Source organism: Cnephaeus nilssonii (assembly GCF_951640355.1).
Source record: "Cnephaeus nilssonii genome assembly, chromosome: X".
Lineage (NCBI taxonomy): Eukaryota > Metazoa > Chordata > Mammalia > Chiroptera > Vespertilionidae > Cnephaeus > Cnephaeus nilssonii.
Genome location: NC_137071.1, coordinates 121,405,869 through 121,425,541, shown reverse-complemented (window position 1 = coordinate 121,425,541; position 19,673 = coordinate 121,405,869). Strand labels below are relative to the sequence as shown.

The following is a 19,673-nucleotide window of genomic DNA, read 5'->3' as shown; positions in this document are numbered from 1 at the left end:
ATCACCCCTCCCAACTAGGGGGCTGGGGCAAAGGCTAGGCAGGTCACCAGCTGCCAGTTGGGGAGGGCTTAGCCGGAGGTCCTTCCACCAGGGGCCCAGGACCCCCAAAAGGATCTCAGAACATCAACTACCTGGATGTCGCCCACTGGGTGGTTGCCCTGTCTGGCACCAGGTTCCCTGTGCACCACCTCCAGAGAGGAAGAAGCAGAACCAACAGTGATATCCCTGCTGTTGGGTGGGGTGGTTTTGCTAGGGTATAGCCAGGGTTAGAGAGTGCTCAGGATAAAACAAGGGGAGAATTCTTCAGCACACCTGCCTCCTTCCCCCCTCTCCTTGCCTCTTCACTCTGGTACCAAAAGCTGCCTCCTCCATCTCTGCCTGGCAAGTGCGCATGCCCATGCAGTGCCAGGTCACGGTCGCAGGGGAGGCCCAGTCCAATTCCATCTCTCCCAGGAAGCCCCTCGGGGCCAATTACTCTTTCCCTGGTGCTCACTTCCTGGGCTCCTGGTGTCTCATATTGTGTGGGGTCCTATTGATTGTGACACTGGGAGCCACAGCTCTGTCTTCCCCGCTGCACCAACTCTGACCTGAATGAGCCCAGGGGCCTCCGCGGGGAGAGGCAGGCACATGTCCTTCAGATTGGAGTAGCGGGAGCAATGCTGGGGAGGGGGGTGGGTGATGCAGGCCAGTTGTGGCCAATGGTCTGTGGGTTTGGCCCCAGAAGGGGCGGGGCCTGTGCAGATCTGTCAGGCCTGTGACAGATGACTGGATGCTTAACCTTCGCTGGGCTGTAAGGGTTCTTCCCACCCACCCTCTGCTATCCCAACACTCACACTCACCTGCCTCAGGGTGGCCTGCATGGCACTCCAGAAGGCAGACCACACCAGTTGGTGCTGGTCTCTAATGGGCTCACCACTCATCAGTCTCCTGGGGAGAGACCCTCAAGGGGAAAGGAATGTTGTCAGTTTTATACATTTATTTATATTGATTTCAGAGAGAAAGGAAGAGGGAGAGAGAGAGAGAAATATCAATGATGAGAGGGAATCATTGATCAGCTGCCCTCCTGCACACCTCCCACTGGGGATCGAGCCCGCAACCCAGGCATGCGCCCTTGACCAAATCGAACCCGGGACCCTTCAGTCCACAGGCCGATGCTCTATCTACTGAGCCACACCAGCTAGGGCTGTTATCAGTTCTTCACCTCGGGATTGGCCAAGGCTTCTGGATCCAGGGCGAGGGGGGCCCACCAATAGGAACTTTAGAACCCTCCACATACCAAGGCTTGTCCTTGGCTAGGCATGATGGGGAGAGAGTGAAAGGAAGACGGGAGAGGCTGAATGTACAGGGACACGCCATCAATAATGACAGGCATGCCGAAACCGGTTTGGCTCAGTGGATAGAGCGTCGGCCTGCAGACTTAAGGGTCCCAGGTTTCGATTCCGGTCAAGGGCATGTACCTTGGTTGCAGGCACATCCCCAGTGGGGGGTATGCAGGAGGCAGTTGATCGATGTTTCTCTCTCATCAATGTTTCTAACTCTCTATCCCTCTCCCTTCCTCTCTGTAAAAAATCAATAAAATATATTTTAAAAAAATAATGACAGGCATTTGTGAGCAGGGCAGGTCAACACAAGCCTAGCTGGGCCCAAAGCAAGGAGGCCTCTAAGCATGAGCTAAGGCAGAGGGTGGAGGCAGCACAGAGAGCTACAGTGTACAGGCATACCTTGTTTTATTGCACTTCATAGATGTTTTGTCTTTTTCTTTTTAATATATTATATTGATTTTTTACAGAGAGGAATGGAGAGGGATAGAGAGTTAGAAACATCGATGAGAGAGAAACATTGATCAGCTGCCTCCTGAACACCCCCTACTGGGGATGTGCCTACAACCAAGGTACATGCCCTTGACCGGAATCGAACCTGGGACCTTCCAGTCCGCAGGCCGATGCTCTATCCACTGAGCCAAACTGGTTAGGGCTGTTTTGTCTTTTTCATTATTAGTATTAATTTCAGAGGGAAAGAGAGATAGAAACATTAATGATGAGAGAGAATCATTGATTGGCTGCCTCCCCCACTGGGGATGGAGCCCACAACCTGGGCATGTGCCCTTGACTGGAATCAAACCTGGGACCCTTCAGTCCACAGGCCGATGCTCCATCCACCGAACCACACCAGCTAGGGCTAAATATAATTTTATTGAATACACACACACACACACACACACATTGATGAGAGAGAAACATCGATGAGCTGCCTCCTAGATGCTCCCTACTGGGGATTGAACCTGAAACCTGGGTATATGCCCTGACCGGGAATTGAACCAGTGACCTTTTGGGGTGCATGGGACAACACCAAGGGAGGTCAGTCTTATTCTCAAACATCACAAAGGGCATGGGAAGGTCAGCCTTCGGCAGGAACTCCTACAGTGCCGGCACACAGTTGCAAGGGAGGCCCAGTCCAATTCCATCTCCCCCAGGAAGCCTCAGGGCCAGCTCTTCTTTCCCTGGTGCTAACTCCTCTGGACTCATGGTGTCTCCTGTTGGGTGGGGTCCTACTGATCGTGACACAGCTGTGTCTTCCCTACTCCACCAACTCTGACCTGACGAGCCCAGGGGCCTCCACGGGGAGAGGCAGGCATTGTGACATCAAAGATTAGCACACATATATGCCCTGGCCGGTGTGGCTCAGTTGGTTGAGTGTGGTCCCATACACCGAAAGGTCCCTGGTTCAATTCCAGCCAGGGCACATGCCTGGGTTGGGGGCTCGATCCCCAGTACGGGGTGTGCAGGAGGCAGCCAATAGATGTTTCTCTCTCCCTCTCCCTTCCTCTCTCTCTAAAATAAAAACAAACAAACATATTTTTTTAAAAATATATATTGATTTTTTACAAAGAGGAAGGGACAGGGATAGAGAGTTAGAAACATTAATGAGAGAGAAACATCCATCAGCTGCCTCCTGCACATCCCCCACTGGGGATGTGCCCGCAACCAAGGTACATGCCCTTGCCCGGAATCGAACCTGGAACCTTTCAGTCCACAGGCCAACGCTCTATCCACTGAGCCAAACCGGTTAGGGCAATAAAAACATATTTTAAAAAATTTAAAAAAGACCGGCAACAGCAGTAGGAGCTGCAGTATAGGGCCCTGCCCAGGCATTAGAATCTCTCTGCTCCAGCCACGTTCTGAAGCTGCAAGGATGAGGTGACAGGCCCACTTACACTCCTGGCCTGCAATCCAACCAACCCAGAAATCCAAGCTCCCCCAAGTCACACTGGGAGCCCAGGGCCCTCAGGCAATCTGGCCCGTGGACTGCCGCCTCCCCATAATTCTGCCCTTGGCAGGGAAAGTGGGGGACAGTTGGTCAGCCAGCCTTGCTCAGGCAGTCACAGAGCTACGAAGACCACATCTTGGCACTGGCAGACAAGCCTGGAGAACTTGGAGGGCTGGAAGGCAGAGAGGCCCCAGGATGCCCACTCTTACCTGCACAATTGCTGTATGGCTTTTGCGCTGCCTTGTATTGACCTTGACTGCTAAAGCAGTTGATGAGGAGCTGGTTCATCCAGAGGAGTTGCCCACCCTGTGGGGTCACAGGTCAGAGGGGCCTGAGTTCAGGCGCTTCCAGGTGTCCCTTCTCTTGCTGTACCTGAGCCCCACACCCTTGCTGAGGCCATACCCCTTGGTCTCCCTGCCCTGCCCCCCCACCCCCGCAAACACACACACACACACACACACACTAGGACCCCTCTCAGGATTCAGGGGGAGGTGGTTGAGGAGGGAAAGCCGGCTCGTGTTCCCCCAAACACCCCCCACAACCCCAGACCTTCCTGCCAGCTAACCCAGTATTTCCCACCAAGAGGTTATTGAGCTGAGGGCCCCAGCAGCGGCAATCGCGAAGTTCAGCCACCAGAGGGTCCCAGCGAGCCCGAACGTGAAGGCGGAGCCCGAGCGCGGGGGGCGGGGCCGAGCGATGACCAAGCCCCGCCCCCGCAGCGGGCCCCGCCCTCAGGCCGTACAAAACCCGGGAGGAGGGGATGGGTGGGGCAAAGCTGGATCAGCTGAGTGACAGTCACGGGACCTGGACCCGCTCCGTTTGGCTTCCTGAAGGAGAGGTAGGGATGAGGTAGGGGGGCGTCTCTGAGTGTGGCAGGCCCGTGGTGGGACCCGTGCGGGGTGGATCTCCGGGGTTGGTGGGAGCAGTCCTGGGGCTGGTCCCCGGCCGGAGGACAGCCCTGCACACGGCTGGCGGGGGTGTGGGGGACCCCCAAGGGCTGGGTCCCCAAGCCCAGGAGACGGGTCAGACAGCCCACTCAAGCCTGGGGTGTCTTGGGCACAGAGGAGCCCGGTGAGGAGGCTGGCTACCAGGATGATGGGGAGGAGGGGTCTGTCGGGGAGCTGAGCCTCCAAGTCCTAAGTTTCCCCAGGACATGGAGAAGGAGCGGGAGACTCTGCAAGCCTGGAAGGAGCGCGTGGAGCAGGAGCTGGACCGCGTGGTGGCTTTCTGGATGGAGCACTCCCATGACCAGGAGCATGGGTGCGCCTCTTCATTCTCATCTCCTCAACGTGGTCTTTGCCCCACCTGAAACCCCCCCCCCCCAGCAGACGCAGATCTGCTGGGTCCAGTGGGCTGTGGGGGGTGCAGGCCGCTTCTTCCCTTTGCTAACTTGGTGTCCCACAGGGGCTTCTTCACCTGCCTCGGCCGAGACGGGAAGGTGTATGACGACCTCAAATATGTCTGGCTGCAGGGGAGGCAGGTAGGGATGTGCTGAGGCTTGCAGCTCTCCCAGGGGCATAAGCCAAAGTCAGGCTTACGGTCCACGCATGCATACCCACCCACACCACAAAGCCTGTCATCTCAAAACACCTATTCCTCTCCTGACAAGGGCATCTAGGACTCCCCCTCATCCCAGCCCTGAGGTCCCCGCTGCTCCCCGCTTAAGCCATGTTCCCTCTGCCCCACCAGGTGTGGACGTACTGTCGCCTGTACCGCAAATTTGAGCGCTTCCGCCGCCCTGAACTTCTGGAATCAGCTAAAGCAGGTGGCCCCACTCTGCCCCATCTCCCCAGAGGTCACTCCCAAGTTTACTCAATAGCTCCTGTGCTCCTATTTCCTGCCGGGGCGGGGGTCTAGAAACAGTGAAGGAAGGGGAAGGTGGTGTCCTCAACTGAGTTCTAGCATGTCAACTTCCCAACCACCAGGTGGCGAGTTTTTGCTGCGCTACGCCCGAGTGGCACCTCCTGGGAAGAAGTGTGCCTTTGTCCTGACTCGGGATGGCCGCCCGGTCAAGGTGCAGCGAACCATCTTTAGCGAGTGTTTCTACATCATGGCCATGGATGAGCTGTGGAGGGTGACAGGGGAAGCACGTTACCAGGTGTGTGGGAAGAAGGCTGTCCTGAGCGTCTCTGTGCTCTGGCCTGTGCTGGGCATGGCCACGTGCATTCCCACTCTTCCTGCAAGCCCACCCCCCCCCCCCCCCGCCCTGTCTGCAGGCTGGATCTGCACTCAATGCTAATCTTTCCACCAGCCCTGTCTGCAGGCTGGATCTGCTCTCAATGTTAATCCTTCCCCGGGCCCTGTCTGCAGGCTGGATCTGCTCTCAATGTTAATCCTTCCCCGGGCCCTGTCTGCAGGCTGGATCTGCTCTCAATGTTAATCCTTCCCCGGGCCCTGTCTGCAGGCTGGATCTGCTCTCAATGTTAATCCTTCCCCGGGCCCTGTCTGCAGGCTGGATCTGCTCTCAATGTTAATCCTTCCCCGGGCCCTGTCTGCAGGCTGGATCTGCTCTCAATGTTAATCCTTCCCCAGGCCCTGTCTGCAGGCTGGATCTGCTCTCAATGTTAATCCTTCCCCAGGCCCTGTCTGCAGGCTGGATCTGTCCATGTTAATCCTTCCCCAGGCCCTGTCTGCAGGCTGGATCTGTCCATGTTAATCCTTTCTATGAGCCCCCGGGGCTCCAAGGCTGCTGGCAATACCCCTCTTGTTGCACTATATTGTCAGTGTGTCTAAGGGTGTCCCCCAGAAGTCTTTAAAAAAAATTTTTTTAAAATTGATTTCAGCCCTGGCCAGTTTGACTCAGTGGATGGAGCGTCGGCCTGGGGACTCAGGGGTCCCAGATTCGATCCCGGTCGGAGGCATGTGCCTTGGTTTCGGGCACATCCCCAGTAGGAGGTGTGCAGGAGGCAGCTGATCGATGTTTCTCTCTTATCGATGTTTCTGGCTCTCTATCCCTCTCCCTTCCTCTCTGTGAAAAATCAATAAACTATATTTTTTTAAAAATTGATTTCAGAGAGGAAGGGAGAGGGAGAGAGAGATAGAAACATCAATGATGAGAGAGAACCATTGATAGGCTGCCTCCTGCATGCCCCACACTGGGGATGGAGCCCACAACCCGGGCATGTGCCCCTGACCAGAATAAAATCTGGGACCCTTCAGTCTGAAAGGCAATGCTCTATCCACTGAGCCAAACTGGCTAGGGCCCCCCAGAAGTCTTGTTCACTTCTGAACTCCTCCCCTCTCCCCACACCTTCACAGGGGCCCTGGGCACAAAGGGGCCAATCCTTGCCCAGCTTCCACCTGGGAGGGCGCCTCTCCCTCCTCCTGGGGCCCCTCGTGCTCTCAGACCCAACCTCACTGCCTGGGAGTGGCCTATACCCCCCCTGGGAGCCTCCGAGGCAGGGTGTGTCAGATCCACCCTGGCCCTCTGCACACAATGAGGGGCCAGGCCCAGAGTGGGCCCTTGGTGGGAAAGGTGTCCTGTGAGTGGGTGGGCTGGATGGGATGCAGCCTCAGCCTGGGCCTCCCTTCCTCTCCCCTCACCCAGAGCGAAGCCGTGGAGATGATGGATCAGATCGTACACTGGGTGCGGAAAGACCCATCGGGACTGGGCCGGCCCTGGCTCCCAGGGGCCCCAGCCTCAGAGTCCATGGCGGTGCCCATGATGCTGCTCAACCTGGTGGAGCAGCTCGGGGAGGCGGACAAGGAGATGGCGAGCAAGTACGCGGAGCTGGATGACTGGTGCGCCCAGAGGATTCTGCAGCACGTCCAGGTGGGGGGCAGGAGGCTGATGCCAGCTGCCAGACGGGGGCCTGGGCACTGGGGGGCAGGGCACTTCCCACTCCTCCCGGCTGGGCTCTTCCTCCGCACACACCCACCCCAACCTGGGCCCTGATGGTCCCCTTCAAGATAGGGAGGCTTGCCCTAGCCGGTTTGGCTCAGTGGATAGAGCATCAGTCCACGGACTGAAGGGTCCTGGGTTCGATTCAGTCAAGGGCAAGTACCTCGGTTGCAGGCTCAATCGATCCCTGGCCCTGATCAGGTCAGGGCATGTGTGGAAGGCAACCAATAGATGTGTCTTATCGATGTTTCTCTGTCTCTCCCCCTCCCTTCCACTCTCTAAAAATCAATGGAAAAGTGTCATTGGGTGAGGATTAACAAAACAAAAATGATGGGGAGGGCAGCTTGGCCCAGGACCCTTGGAAATGTGGAGAGCCCAGGGAGCTGGGTGGGGCCGAAGGCAAGAGGGAGGGAGGGCGCCGGAGCCTGGAACACATCAGCAAGCAGGAAACCAGCCAGACCCAAGTCCTTCCACGCTTCTGTGGGCAGCCCAACCCATCCAATCTCAGTCCTCTTCAATGTTTCACCTTTTCCTTCTTGGAGGGGGGAGGGCAGGCCTAGAGCAAGGGTTACAAGGTATCTGGGCTCCTGGGAGTGAATTGGCCCCTCCTCAAACGCCCCTCTGAGCCAGGCTTGCCGAAGCTTGCGGATTATGGAGGGAAGGAGGGTCTTTCTGGTTGGATGGTTGGAGCTAAAGACAGAATTCCCTTCTCTTCCCCTGGCAGAGGGATGGGCAGGCTGTGCTGGAGAATGTGTCAGAGGATGGCAAGGAACTCCCCGGTTGCCTGGGGAGACACCAGAATGCAGGTGAGGAGCAGGCTGGGCTGGGTGCCATCCAGGAGAAGGGAAGTGACCAGCCTTGGTCCCTGGGCTTCAGCATGGGGACTGCCTTCCTCCTTCCACCCTCCGCCAACCAAGGACCCGTCAAAGAAGGGGTGACAGGCCTCCCAGGCTGGGGTATCAGCAGGAGAGGTAGTCTGGAGTGGACTGGGGGGGGGTGAGTTTTCTGCATGGGAGAGGCTGTTGGGTGGGCCAGGGAGCTCAGAGCAGCTCCCATTGTTAGGGAGGAAGGAAGGCACAGTGGTCAGCGTAGGGGCTTGAGCCTCCCTGCCTAGGGGAGTATCCACTGCCTCCCTCACCCCGATCCTTCACTAGGCCACGCACTAGAAGCTGGATGGTTCCTGCTCCGTCACGCCACCCGGAAAGGTGACCCTGAACTTCGAGCCCACGTTATTGACAAGTTCCTATTGTTACCTTTCCGCTCTGGATGGGACCCTGACCACGGAGGCCTCTTGTACTTCCAGGATGTGGATGGCCTCTGCCCTACCCAGGTGGGAATGCGCCCAGGGCCACCTGATGCTAACCTGTTCCAAGCTTTCTGTCCTGGGTGGTTCATAGCTGCTGCCATCACCTATTTCATAGAGGGGGACTCAGGGCTCAGCAGTGAACTTGCCCAGTGTGACCCCAGTGGTCCTCAACCTTATGTGCATAAGGAGGCCACTAGGGAGCACAGACAATGCCGATGCAGAGACACTTGTCCCCTTCATCTTTGAAAGGCTCTCTGGGTGATTTGTTTTAGTAAAAGTTTTCAATTTTTTAAAATATATTTGTACTAGAGGCCCGGTGCACAAAATTCATGCACTCATGGGGGGGGGGGGGGGTCCGTCAGCCCAGCCTGTGCCCTCTTGCAGTCCGGAAGTCCTTGGGGTGATGTCCGACTGAGGGCTTAGCCTAAGCCGTCAGTCGGACATCCTTAGCGCTGCCATGGAGGTGGGAGAGGCTCCTGCCACTGCCACGGGGCTCACCAGCCCTGAGCCCAGTTTCTGGCTGAGCGGCGCTCCCCTGTGGGAGTGCACTGACCACCAGGGGGCAGCTCCTGCATTGAGCATCTGCCCCCTGGTGGTCAGTGTACATCATAGCAACCAGTTGTTCCACCACTTGGTCGATTTCCATTTTAGCCTTTTATTATATAGGACTGATTTCATAAAGGAAGGAGGGGGAGAGAGATATAGAAACATCCATGATGAGAGAGAATCATTGATCAGCTGCCTCCTGCACGCCCCCCACTGGGGATCGGGCCCACAACCCGGGCATGTGCCCTGACCGGGAATTGAACCGTGACTTCCCGGTTCATAGGTCAACGCTCAATCACTGAGCCACGCTGGTGGGGCTGTCTAGGTGATTTTAAGGTGTCAGCAGGGGGAACAGATTTGCTCCCTATGTCTGTTTGCTCTGTGTCTTGATCCTGCTGAGATCTGCAGAGGGTGGCTGAGTGTCCGAGGGGCTTTAGACAGACTGACAAGACAGACATGGTTTCAATTCCAAGGTTAAAGAGTAGCCTGACCCACCCCTGCCTTTGGGGTGCACTGGCTCAAGAAGCTAGTCCTCCGCTAGCCGGTGTGGCTCAGTGGATAGAGCGTCGGCCTGCGGACTCAAGGGTCCCAGGTTCGATTCCGGTCAAGGGCATGTGCCTTGGTTGCGGGCACATCCCTGGTGGGGGCTGTGCAGGAGGCAGCTGATTAATGTTTCTCTCTCATCGATGTTTCTAACTCTCTATCCCTCTCGCTTCCTCTCTGTAAAAAATCAATAAAATATATTATAAAAAAAAAAAGAAGCTAGTCCTATTCTGGGGAGCCTTTCAAACCCCAGAGATGTCCATCCTGTGACTAAGCTCCAAGTGCTTGGGCCAGAGGAAGTCTGAGCCAGGACCTGAGAGATGGGGGTGACTTTCCTGCCGAGACAGGTGGTGGGTGGTGGGACGCAGGGCTCTCAGATGCTGCCTCTGCTCTGCTCTCAGCTGGAGTGGGCCATGAAGCTCTGGTGGCCGCACAGTGAAGCCATGATTGCCTTACTCATGGGCTACAGCGACAGTGGGGACCCTGCCTTACTGCACCTCTTCTACCAGGTGGCTGAGTACACCTTCCGCCAGGTAAGTGCTGCTTCCCGGTCTAGTCCTCGATGGGCTTGGCAAGGGTGTGGGAGGTATAGTGGGCAGGGATAGAAATGGCTCCTCCCGCACCCCCTACTCTCTCCTTCATTGAATGTGGTCCCTCAGCTGATCTGAGTTCCTGGAGGTCCCCCAGTACCCTCTGTTTAGTCAACGAAGCAGTCCCTGCTCCCGTGGAGCTCACATTTCAGTGGGGTGGTGGTGGTGGGGGAGAGACAGACTACAAACAAGTGAACAGGCAAACCCAGATGGCGATGGGAGCTATGGAAAATAAGGCAAGGTCAGGGGCTGTGGGAAGGAATAATGGTGGTGGGGGTGGTCTGTACAGAGTTGTTAGCTTGTCTGATTTACGCATTACTGGGTCCTGGGGCTTCAGGAAGAGGCTCTGGGGCACGGAGCCAGGAGGCTGTAGCTGTCATCCTGGCCAGTGAGGGTGGGGGCCTCTAACACCTGGCCTGGGGTGGGATATGCAGTGGACAGATGATCATAGTCTAGTTAATTGGGGAAGTCTGGGCCATGACTGTTTGGGTGTCATAAGAATATACTGTAGCCCCAGCCGGTTTGGCTCAGTGGATAGAGCGTTGGCCTGCGGACTCAAGCGTCCCAGGTTCGATTCCTGTCGAGGGCATGTACCTTGGTTGCGGGCACATTCCCATTGGGGGGTGTGCAGGAGGCAGCTGATTGATGTTTCTCTTTCATCAATGTTTCTAACTATCACTCTCCCTTCCTCTCTGTAAGGGAGGAATAATAAAATATATTTAAAAAAATAAAAGTACAGGAGAGGAGGGAATAGGAGGGCCCAGCAAAGGAGACAAGAATCAGCAGGGGGTCTTATTCTGGGGTCTGTGGGCTTCAAAACTAAGGGAAAATTACATCTTTATTTTTACTAAGCACTAACTGAAATCCAGCATTTACTCCCATTATGAATGGAGGCAGTGACCACAGTAGCAGCGCCTGACTTTGTCACCAATAGAAACCCCAAATATGTTCACATTACACTGTACTTAGAGAGGCATCTCAAGTATAGCACAAGCTCATTACTATTTCCAAACCAGGGAGTCATGAGACTCAAGGCTATGTCTTTAGAAATATATTTTTTATTGATTTTTTTTTAAAAGAGAGAGGGAGAGAGAGAGATAGAGAAACATCGATGTGCAAGCAAAACATCAATTGGCTGCCTCCTGCACAGCCCCTACTGTGATGGAGCCTGTAACGTAACCCTGGCATGTGTCCTGACTGGGAATTGAATTGGCACCCCTTCCATGCAAGGGATGACACCCAGCCAACTGAGGTACACTGGCCAGGGCAAGGCTATATCTTAATATTGAATGCACTCATAAAGAACATGTGTTAGAGGCCACCAGTTTAAACTGTCTGATGTTACATGTAAGGAATATATTTTTAAGAGGTAGAGATGGCATTTGAACAAGATATAGGGTGTTTCTGTCATCCCCAAGCAGGGTTCTTGTTAGTTCATCTCCCAGTGTTTCATCTAACAGCCTGTGGCCCTTTCCCACCCCCTCTCAGGAAGGGAAAAAGGGAAAGCCCCTCGCTTTTATCTTTGACCACTACACTGAGCACTGATCCTGGAGCCACGTTCCCCGGGGTCAACCGGAGCTCTGACCCTGGTCGCGGTGCAGTGGGACAGTGAGAAGCCCTTCCCCAGGCCTGTCTCCTATGCACAGCTCCTGTAGGTGCTGGCTGGCACTGTGTCATTGTTATTCCAGTTTCGCGATCCTGAGCATGGGGAGTGGTTTGGCTACCTAAACCGAGATGGGACGGTTGCCCTCACCATCAAGGGAGGTCCTTTCAAAGGTGAGCGGGAGACAGGGTGGGGGGGTCTCGGGAGCTCTGGGAATTTGGTTGACCCCGGCCCTCCCAACTCGCCATCCCGCCTTTCCCGCAGGCTGTTTCCACGTGCCGCGGTGCCTAGCCATGTGCGAAGAGATGCTGGACGCTCTGCTGAGCCGCTGAGCCCCTGTCCCTGTCCCTGTCCCGGTCCACGCCCTGATCCCTTTCCAGGGGCCGGGTCCCCACCTGCCGACCCCGCCCGCGGAACCGCAAAATAAAACTGAGCCTGTTCCACTGCCCGCGAGTGTGTGTGTGTGTGTGTGGGGGGGGGGGGAGGGTCGAGGGAGGGGCAGCCGCCGCGGTGGCCGGAGGACACCTGCTCACCCAGACAGTGACCCGCCAGCCCACGGTCCGACGGCCCGGAGTATTTGCCTACCCCGCCCCCCCCCCACCGACAGTCCCGCCCCGGCCCCCTGCCCGCCTCGCGCATTGGCCGAGCGGTCACGAGGGCGGGTGCAGCGGCAGCACTTCCGGCCTGTGGACCGCCCGTCCCGCACCGCCCCTTCCGCCGCCGCCCCCGCGAGCCCGAACCTGGCCCCCGCTCCAGCCCGAGCCCCAGCCCGGGTCCGGCCAGCAGCAGCTGACTGCGCGTTCACGATCCGCTGGGAGCCGCCATCCTCGTCGCCGTCATGAACATCCGCAATGCAAGGGTGAGGGTCCGGGGCGGATGACTGCGTCGCGTGGGTGCGGGCTGGGTGGCCGCGTGCGCATGCTCTCGAGGGGCCTAGAGTCCCGGGCCGACCGCCCTGCGCGGGGCTGGTGAAGGCCATCGCACCCGTGGGGCTGGACCTACACCAAGAGGGGGCCGGATCTACCCGGAGAGGGGGTCGGGGCTGCAAACCCCGTCTTTGCGGGATGACGGGGCTCAGTTGGATCGTGGCTGGGAGCTCCCCTTGCACCCACGTTCATTCCAGGAACAGACGATTTTTGCACAGTGGCTGTGGGCCAGACCTGTGTAAAGACAGGCCCGCCCAGCCCTGCGGGGGTCGGGGGTCGGGTGTGTGCGCATCGGTGAATAGACAGACGGCGAGCGGGCTTTGACAGGACCCAGGCCTGCTTAGTCACCGCAGCCCCTGGCCTGACCGCATTCCCATGCCCTCCTCCCTCAGCCAGAGGACCTGATGAACATGCAGCACTGCAACCTGCTGTGCCTGCCAGAGAACTACCAAATGAAGTACTACTTCTACCATGGCCTCTCCTGGCCCCAGGTGGGCAGCTGGATTTGGGGACTGGGGACACCAGGCGTCAGTTTGGGAGGAGTGGGTGCTCTCAGCTGAGGTGGGGAGCTTAAGGACTGGGCCAAGGGAGGGGCAGGATTCCCACCCGTGTCTGTCCTCTCCCTGCCTATGACAGGGCACAGTGTGGGGTATGGGGAAACCAAGGCACTTGGCCTGGAGGTCAGGAGCTGTTACTGAACTCACCACTGGAGGGACTTCTGCCTGTCGTGCACACAGCGGGCTGTGGGACCGGGTGGCTGCTAAGGGCTCCTCACCTCCGACAGGAAGTTGTTTTCTGACTTCTTTCTCCTCCCTGTCACCCAGCTCTCTTACATCGCTGAGGATGAGAATGGGAAGATTGTGGGGTATGTCCTGGCCAAAATGTGAGTTACCAAGGAGGGAGAGAAGCCTGGTGTGGGAGCTGGGGGGGATGGGGCATGGATCTTCCACAGGGGTGGGGGCACCAGCACTGCACGTGTCTGGTGGATGCTGCCTGGGATGTTTTTTAAAATTACAGACTTTTTAAAGTTCAGCTTTCAGTTAAAAAAATTTCAATGCATTTTTATTGATTTCCGAGAGGAAGGGAGAGGGAGAGAGATAGAAACATCAATGATGAGAGAGAATCATTGATCGGCTGCCTCTTGCACGCCCCCTAGTGGGGATTGAGCCTGCAACCTGTGTATGTGCCTTGACCGGAATCGAACTGTGACCTCGTGGTTTATAGGTCCTTGCTCAACCACTGAGCGACACCGGCCGGGTTAGGGTTAGGGTTAGGGTCAGAGTTTTTCGGGTATATACCCAGGAGTGGGATTGCTGGGTCATATGGTAGCTCTATTCTTATTTTTTTTTTATAGCAAAGGTGGAGATTTATTGAAGAACAAGTACAGACTCCCACATGGGGAGAGGGAAAGAGTCCCACAGAATGGACTCGCACGTAGGGAGGGGGGGAAGGGTCCCCTATTCTTAAATTTGTGAGGAATTGCCAGATTGCTTTCTATAGTGGTAGTACCAGTCTACCTTCCCACTAGCAGTGAATGAGGGTTCCCTTTTTTCTACAACCTCTCCCACACTTGTTATTGCTTGTCTTGTTGATAATGGCCACTCTAACAGGGGTGAGGTGGTATCTCATTATAGTTTTGATTTGCCTTTCTCCAGAATGTCATTTAGCTGCAATCAGAAACGGGGTAGCCTTTTTAGATTGGCTTCTCTCACTTAGTAACGTGCATTTAAGGTTCCTCCGTGGCTTGCTAGCGCATTTCTTTTTATCACTGAAAAATATTCCATTGTACTCCATTGACACTACACATGTCTTTTGGCTGCTGTGAGGGGTTTGAGAGTCCCAGCTCTCCCGCCACCCCAGATCTGGGGCCACCTCCCGGCACATGCTCCTGCCATGCGCATGTGCCGGGTGGTGGGGGTGGCTGCATCTTCACAAGGCTCCTTGCTAACCTCTCTCCTTTCTTCTTGATATAGGGAAGAGGACCCCGATGATGTGCCTCACGGACATATCACTTCACTGGTGCGTTGGGCCCATGCAGGCTTTGATGGGGGTGGAAGTAGGGGTTAGTTGGGGCACCCCTCAAGCTCCTACCCTTCTTCCTCCAGGCTGTGAAGCGTTCCCACCGGCGCCTTGGCCTGGCTCAGAAGCTGATGGACCAGGCCTCCCGAGCCATGATCGAGAACTTCAATGCCAAATACGTCTCCCTGCATGTCAGGAAGAGGTGGAAGCCGGGGACGAGGGAAGGGAGGAGTGGGGAGAAGATACTGTGTTGATGTGGGTCGTGGGGTGCCCTGGCTTTTGGAGAAGATCTGGGAAGTGGGATTAGTGGGGAGGGGGCACTAGGAGAAGGGGCAGGACCTGGACATGCTGTCCCTGCCTGGCCGAGTCTGTGCAGCTCAGCAGTGCCTTATTCCCCTGCAGTAACCGGGCCGCCCTGCACCTCTATTCCAACACCCTCAACTTTCAGTAAGTAGATCTAGAGTTTTCTAATGGAGTGGGGGTGGTCCCAGGTCTGGCTGGCTCATCCAGATTGCTGAGATGGACGGAGCTGCCTTCCGGGTTGGGGGGCAGGGGCAGGTGAGATGGGGAGCAGGTCCTGGACTCCACACTCATTGCCAGGGTGCCTCCTCCATTCTCAATGGTGATGGCACTTGCCTGCTGCCATCTGCTCAAGGATTGTGATGCAGGAGGATGTGTGGTGTGTCTTGCTGGGTGGAGAAGTGATTGCTTGATGGTGGCTGAGGGCAGGTGATGGGCAGTGTGGTGCAGAGCACATGGGCTTCTCGGGAGTATATATGAGGGCTCAGGACATGAGCAGAAGCCTAGGAATGTTGCTGCTACAGAAGCTTAAGCACGTCCAGGTAGGATGTGCTGTCAGCATGGGGGGCAGAGGGATTGCAGCAGCCGCCAACCGGTGGTCCGCGGACCACTGGTGGTCCCTGAGGTCTGAAAGGTTGGCGGCCGCTGATCTAGATCTCTGGGCAGCCTGGTGGATGAAGGTGGGTCCATCAGGTACATTGGAGTCTCTGTGTGCCCGGCACAGGACAGAGAGAGCCTGGCAGGGAATTGATGCACCCAATACATGATGGCAAAAAGCTGGGTGGGTTGTCCATGGAGGAACCCCCTGAGACAGGACATCTTGCCCCACTAGCCTGTGACGCCAGAAGGCTGAGGAGAATGTGACCCCTGATTCTCGGGCTGTCCTTCTCCCCAACCCCTGCCCACAGGATCAGCGAAGTGGAACCCAAATACTATGCAGATGGGGAAGATGCGTATGCCATGAAGCGGGATCTCACCCAGATGGCCGATGAGGTAAGTCTAGGGGGGCCAGGGCCACAGTCCCCACAGATAAAGAAGAGCAAGTTAAGTAGGGGAGCCCCCGCTGGAGGGAAGGTGAAGCTCCCAGGGGCCCTGAGACAGTAGGAGGCCTGTGAGGGGCTACAGACAAGACGGATCAGGCTCTAGCCATTGTGGCTACGTTGCTGGGAGTCATAGTGCTCGTCACCTCAGTTTCCCCAGCTGTCAGGTAGGGAGCTGGGCCTTGTCGGGGCTTTGAAGGAGGCCCCAAGATTCCATTCTCAGGAAGAAGCTTGTGCCACTTTAAGGCGTGATGTGAGAGGCAAGGGAGGGAGGCCCCAGGATGCACTGAGAATGAGGGCTCCGGGATAGCGGTGGGGGCCTGGGAACAGCCATGGCCTGCCCCAAGGCTCAGGGGATAAGACAAAACAAGGCTGCGGAGAAAGTCAAGTCCTACAGCAGCCCAAATGAGGGAGGCCTGAGCATACTTCCTTTCCAGGAGGGGAGACAGCCCCAGAGAGAGCAGAGCCAGGATTCAACCCAATGCAGACCTGTGTTTCCTACCCTGGCCCTGCTGCCTCTCATTTTACCCTCTGCCCCCAGCAAGTGACAGACACAGGCTCTCTTGGGCAGCCAGAGAGGGCCTACGTGGTCTTGGAGACTTAGGCCCTGTCATCTTCCTCCTGCTTCTCCCTGGGCTTCTGGTGGCAGCTGAGGCGGCACCTGGAGCTGAAGGAGAAGGGCAGGCACACAGTGCTGGGCGCCATCGAGAACAAGGCGGAGAGCAAGGGCAACTCACTGCCCAGCTCAGGAGAGCCCGGTCGTGAGGAGAAGGGCCTGGCTGCCGAGGACAGCGGTGGTGACAGCAAGGACCTCAGCGAGGTCAGCGAGACCACGGAGAGCACCGATGTCAAGGACAGCTCAGAGGCCTCCGACTCAGCTTCCTAGAGCCTCCTCTCCCTGCCCTGGCCTCCTGCCCCTCCCATCCTCACCTGAGGTTTCACAATAAACTTCACCCAGGGGGGGGTTTGTGTGTGCGAGTGTGCGCGTTTGTGGGGGGTTGCCTCTCTCAGGCCCCGCTGTGTCCCTGTGGGGCTGGACCTCACGACCCTTTGGCACAGCGCATCCTGGAAAGCCCGAGTAGCTTCGTGTGGGTTTGGAGGTGGAGCTCCCAAGTCTGATGGCTGTCAGCATCTTTGGGCTCTGGGGAGTGAGACCCTGGAGTTATGGGAGCCACCCCCACCTTGGGGACAGATGCTCTGCCTTCTGAGCCCTGCTTTTCACTGCCTTGCTGGGCTTTAGATGCCTAAGTCCAACTGCTCATTGGGCTTATCCACTGATGTCCTATCTGGATAATGGCCCAACCAGTTACCTAGTTGCTGAAGTTCTGGCAACTGTTTTTAATTCCTCCGTCTCCTGCATCCAAAAGGTCAGTGGGTCCTGTGTGTGTGACCACCATAATGCCCCTTGAATCTACTTCCTAACCTAAGCCTTAATTTGAAAATAATTAATAGAATTTATTTTTAGTAGTTTTAGGTTTACAGAACTGAGCAGATAGTGTGGAGTTTCCACACACCCCATCTACCCCCTCAGTTTCCCCTGTTAACATTTAGTATGGTGTTGCATTTGTTACAATTGATGAGCCAATATTGATACATTATTAACTATAGTCCAGGGGTTACATTTCCCTCTATGGCTTTTGACAAAGGCATGTCATTTCCCAGCTTCACTATAATCCCCAGATTTGTTCCTGTGCTCTTTCTTCTGGCTGCAGCGCCATCACTTGCTGCTCCTAGGCGCAGAGCAGGCTGTCTGGGCTGCCCACCTCCCAGGGAAGCTCAGCACTCCTGAGCTGTCACTGCCTTATGTCCCTGCTACTGCAGATGGCACGCTATTCCCCCCGCCGGGCTGAATTTTTCGCCAAGGGGCTGGAGCTCGCTTCTCATTGGCTGGCGCCTGGCACGTGATCAACAGGCAGCCGAGGAAGCTGAAGCTAGGGGGCGGGGGTAAGGTCTGAGGGTTGCGTCTGCGCGCGGCCGCTGGCTCGCCGGCTCAGGCGGCGCTTTGTTCTGATTGGCTCCGCTACTCGCTCCGCCCTCCGCGTCTGGCGTCAGTCCCTTCTGGTTCGCCAGCCGCGGCGCGTTTCGTTCCCAGGCTCTGACTGGTCCGACAGGAGGCAAGCGTCCGCGGGCGCTGCCTAGGCCGCGCCCCAACACTGGCGGGAGGGAGCCGGTGGAGGCTTGCGCGGCGCCCGCCTTCCTCCCTCTGCCCAGCCCACAGGGACCTAGCACACCCTTTGCCCTCGGTGCCCTGCTCCCTTGCGGGCCCTTGACGCTTGGCCGCCCCCAGGCGGTTGAATTTCCTGGGCGGAGGTGGGAACTGCGGGTGGGAGGGAGGGGGAAGGAGGGGAAGCCACAGGCCCGAATGGCCCTTGGGGCCCAGCACTTCCCCCGCCTCTGCAGCACCTTCCTCTGGGAGGGGCCGCTTCCATTCCTATGAACGGAGCTGTGGCTTTAAGGCTGATGGAGGGAAAGCTGGCTCCCTTACCCTCTCGCCGTGTGGCTGGGATACGCTTCGGGGACGTTCCACCTCCCGCCCGCCCGCTCCCCCCCCCCCAACCTATATACTGAGGTGCATAACATTGCAGCACCTCATTGTTAAACTGGAGAGCTGATCTGTAGGGAAATAGGGGCCTCAGGGCCCAATTCTTGTTCTGATGTGGACTGCTTATAACAGCCTCCCCTTTTATCTCATCTCCCCCTCTGGTCTGTCAGCCATGCAGCAGATCTGACCACGTCAGCCCTGTGGTCACCCCTCAGGACCAAGTGTGCACTCCACTCAGGAACAGGTTGAGCAAGGTCCCGCAGATCTGGTCCTTGCCTAATGCGGGATAATGGGATTTTGAATTCTCTGGGAACAATAGAACTGAGGCTAGTTAAGGCCTTAAATGCCAAACAAGTGTCCTAAAAGGCAGGGCTAATTACTTGAGGTTTTAAAGTAGTGGCTGGATGGGGCAACGTGTCAGCATTTCTGGAGTCAGAAAAGGACTGAGGAGAGCATTTGAAAGTAGAGGTTGAGGTGAGTTCACCAACAGCTTCCTGGGGGCTTGAGCCCTGTGCCAGGCTCTGCTGGATGGGTGAGGGGCTTTTAGGGATCACTCAGGGCTCCGATGGAGAAAAGGAGGAAAGGTGTGTTGGGGTTTGCTGATGAGGAGCATGGGTTCCTGACACAGGAGCAGTTTCAGGGGTGGGGGCACCCTTGCTTGCTGCAGGAGGGGGCAGGAGGCTCCCTCACCTGTCTTGCTGAAGGATTCCAACAGTTGGTACAGCCGAGACCAGCTGCTGGAGGCCCAGATCCTGGGCCTGCTGGGATCTGGCCAGCTCCCAGGCCTCCCAGCCCCAGGCCCCATGGACACACAGCATCCTAGAGAAGGCCCTTGGTACTTGGGGGAGGGCAGCAAGCTGAGGAGGTATGTTTTCCCCCTCTGGGTAAGAGAATTGCTTATAGTTGAAAGGCAGGAAGTACCTGCACCCCTGCCCGCCCTCCCAAAGAGCTGCAGGTCTAGGTCACATGTGCTCACACGTGTACAGAGCCTGACTTTGACATCCCTGCACACAAAGGCCTGGACCCCTCACACTAGTGCCTACAGACCAGCCTCCCTGAGCACAAGCCTCACTCCTCTCCCACCATCTATACCAGGGGTCCTCAAACTTTTTAAGCCGGGGGCCAGTTCACTGTCCCTCAGACCATTGGA

At 56.7% G+C, this 19,673-nt stretch overlaps 2 protein-coding genes across 3 annotated transcripts; both read left to right on the top strand.

Annotated features, from left to right (window-relative positions):
* Positions 1-4,027: 4,027 nt before the first annotated feature.
* RENBP (renin binding protein) lies at positions 4,028-12,138 on the top strand (the record flags this gene model as incomplete). 2 transcript variants are annotated; one of them, XM_079764334.1, is made up of 11 exons in its annotated part: positions 4,028-4,105; positions 4,418-4,527; positions 4,672-4,747; positions 4,957-5,032; positions 5,193-5,365; positions 6,815-7,039; positions 7,833-7,914; positions 8,263-8,438; positions 9,905-10,036; positions 11,782-11,869; positions 11,961-12,138. In XM_079764334.1, the coding sequence occupies 11 exons, from the start codon at positions 4,028-4,030 to the stop codon at positions 12,026-12,028; spliced, it is 1,284 nt and encodes a 427-aa protein (XP_079620460.1). In that variant the 3' UTR covers positions 12,029-12,138. The 2 variants fall into 2 exon arrangements, with proteins under 2 accessions (XP_079620460.1, XP_079620461.1); XM_079764335.1 differs by having other exon boundaries at positions 4,094-4,116.
* Positions 12,139-12,401: 263 nt separating this feature from the next.
* NAA10 (N-alpha-acetyltransferase 10, NatA catalytic subunit) lies at positions 12,402-16,959 on the top strand. Its single transcript, XM_079765449.1, has 8 exons — positions 12,402-12,555; positions 13,015-13,113; positions 13,447-13,505; positions 14,596-14,641; positions 14,728-14,843; positions 15,044-15,088; positions 15,850-15,934; positions 16,631-16,959. Exons 1-8 carry the CDS (start codon positions 12,535-12,537, stop codon positions 16,865-16,867), a joined length of 708 nt encoding a protein of 235 aa, XP_079621575.1. The 5' UTR covers positions 12,402-12,534; the 3' UTR covers positions 16,868-16,959.
* The last annotated feature ends 2,714 nt before the right edge of the window (positions 16,960-19,673 follow it).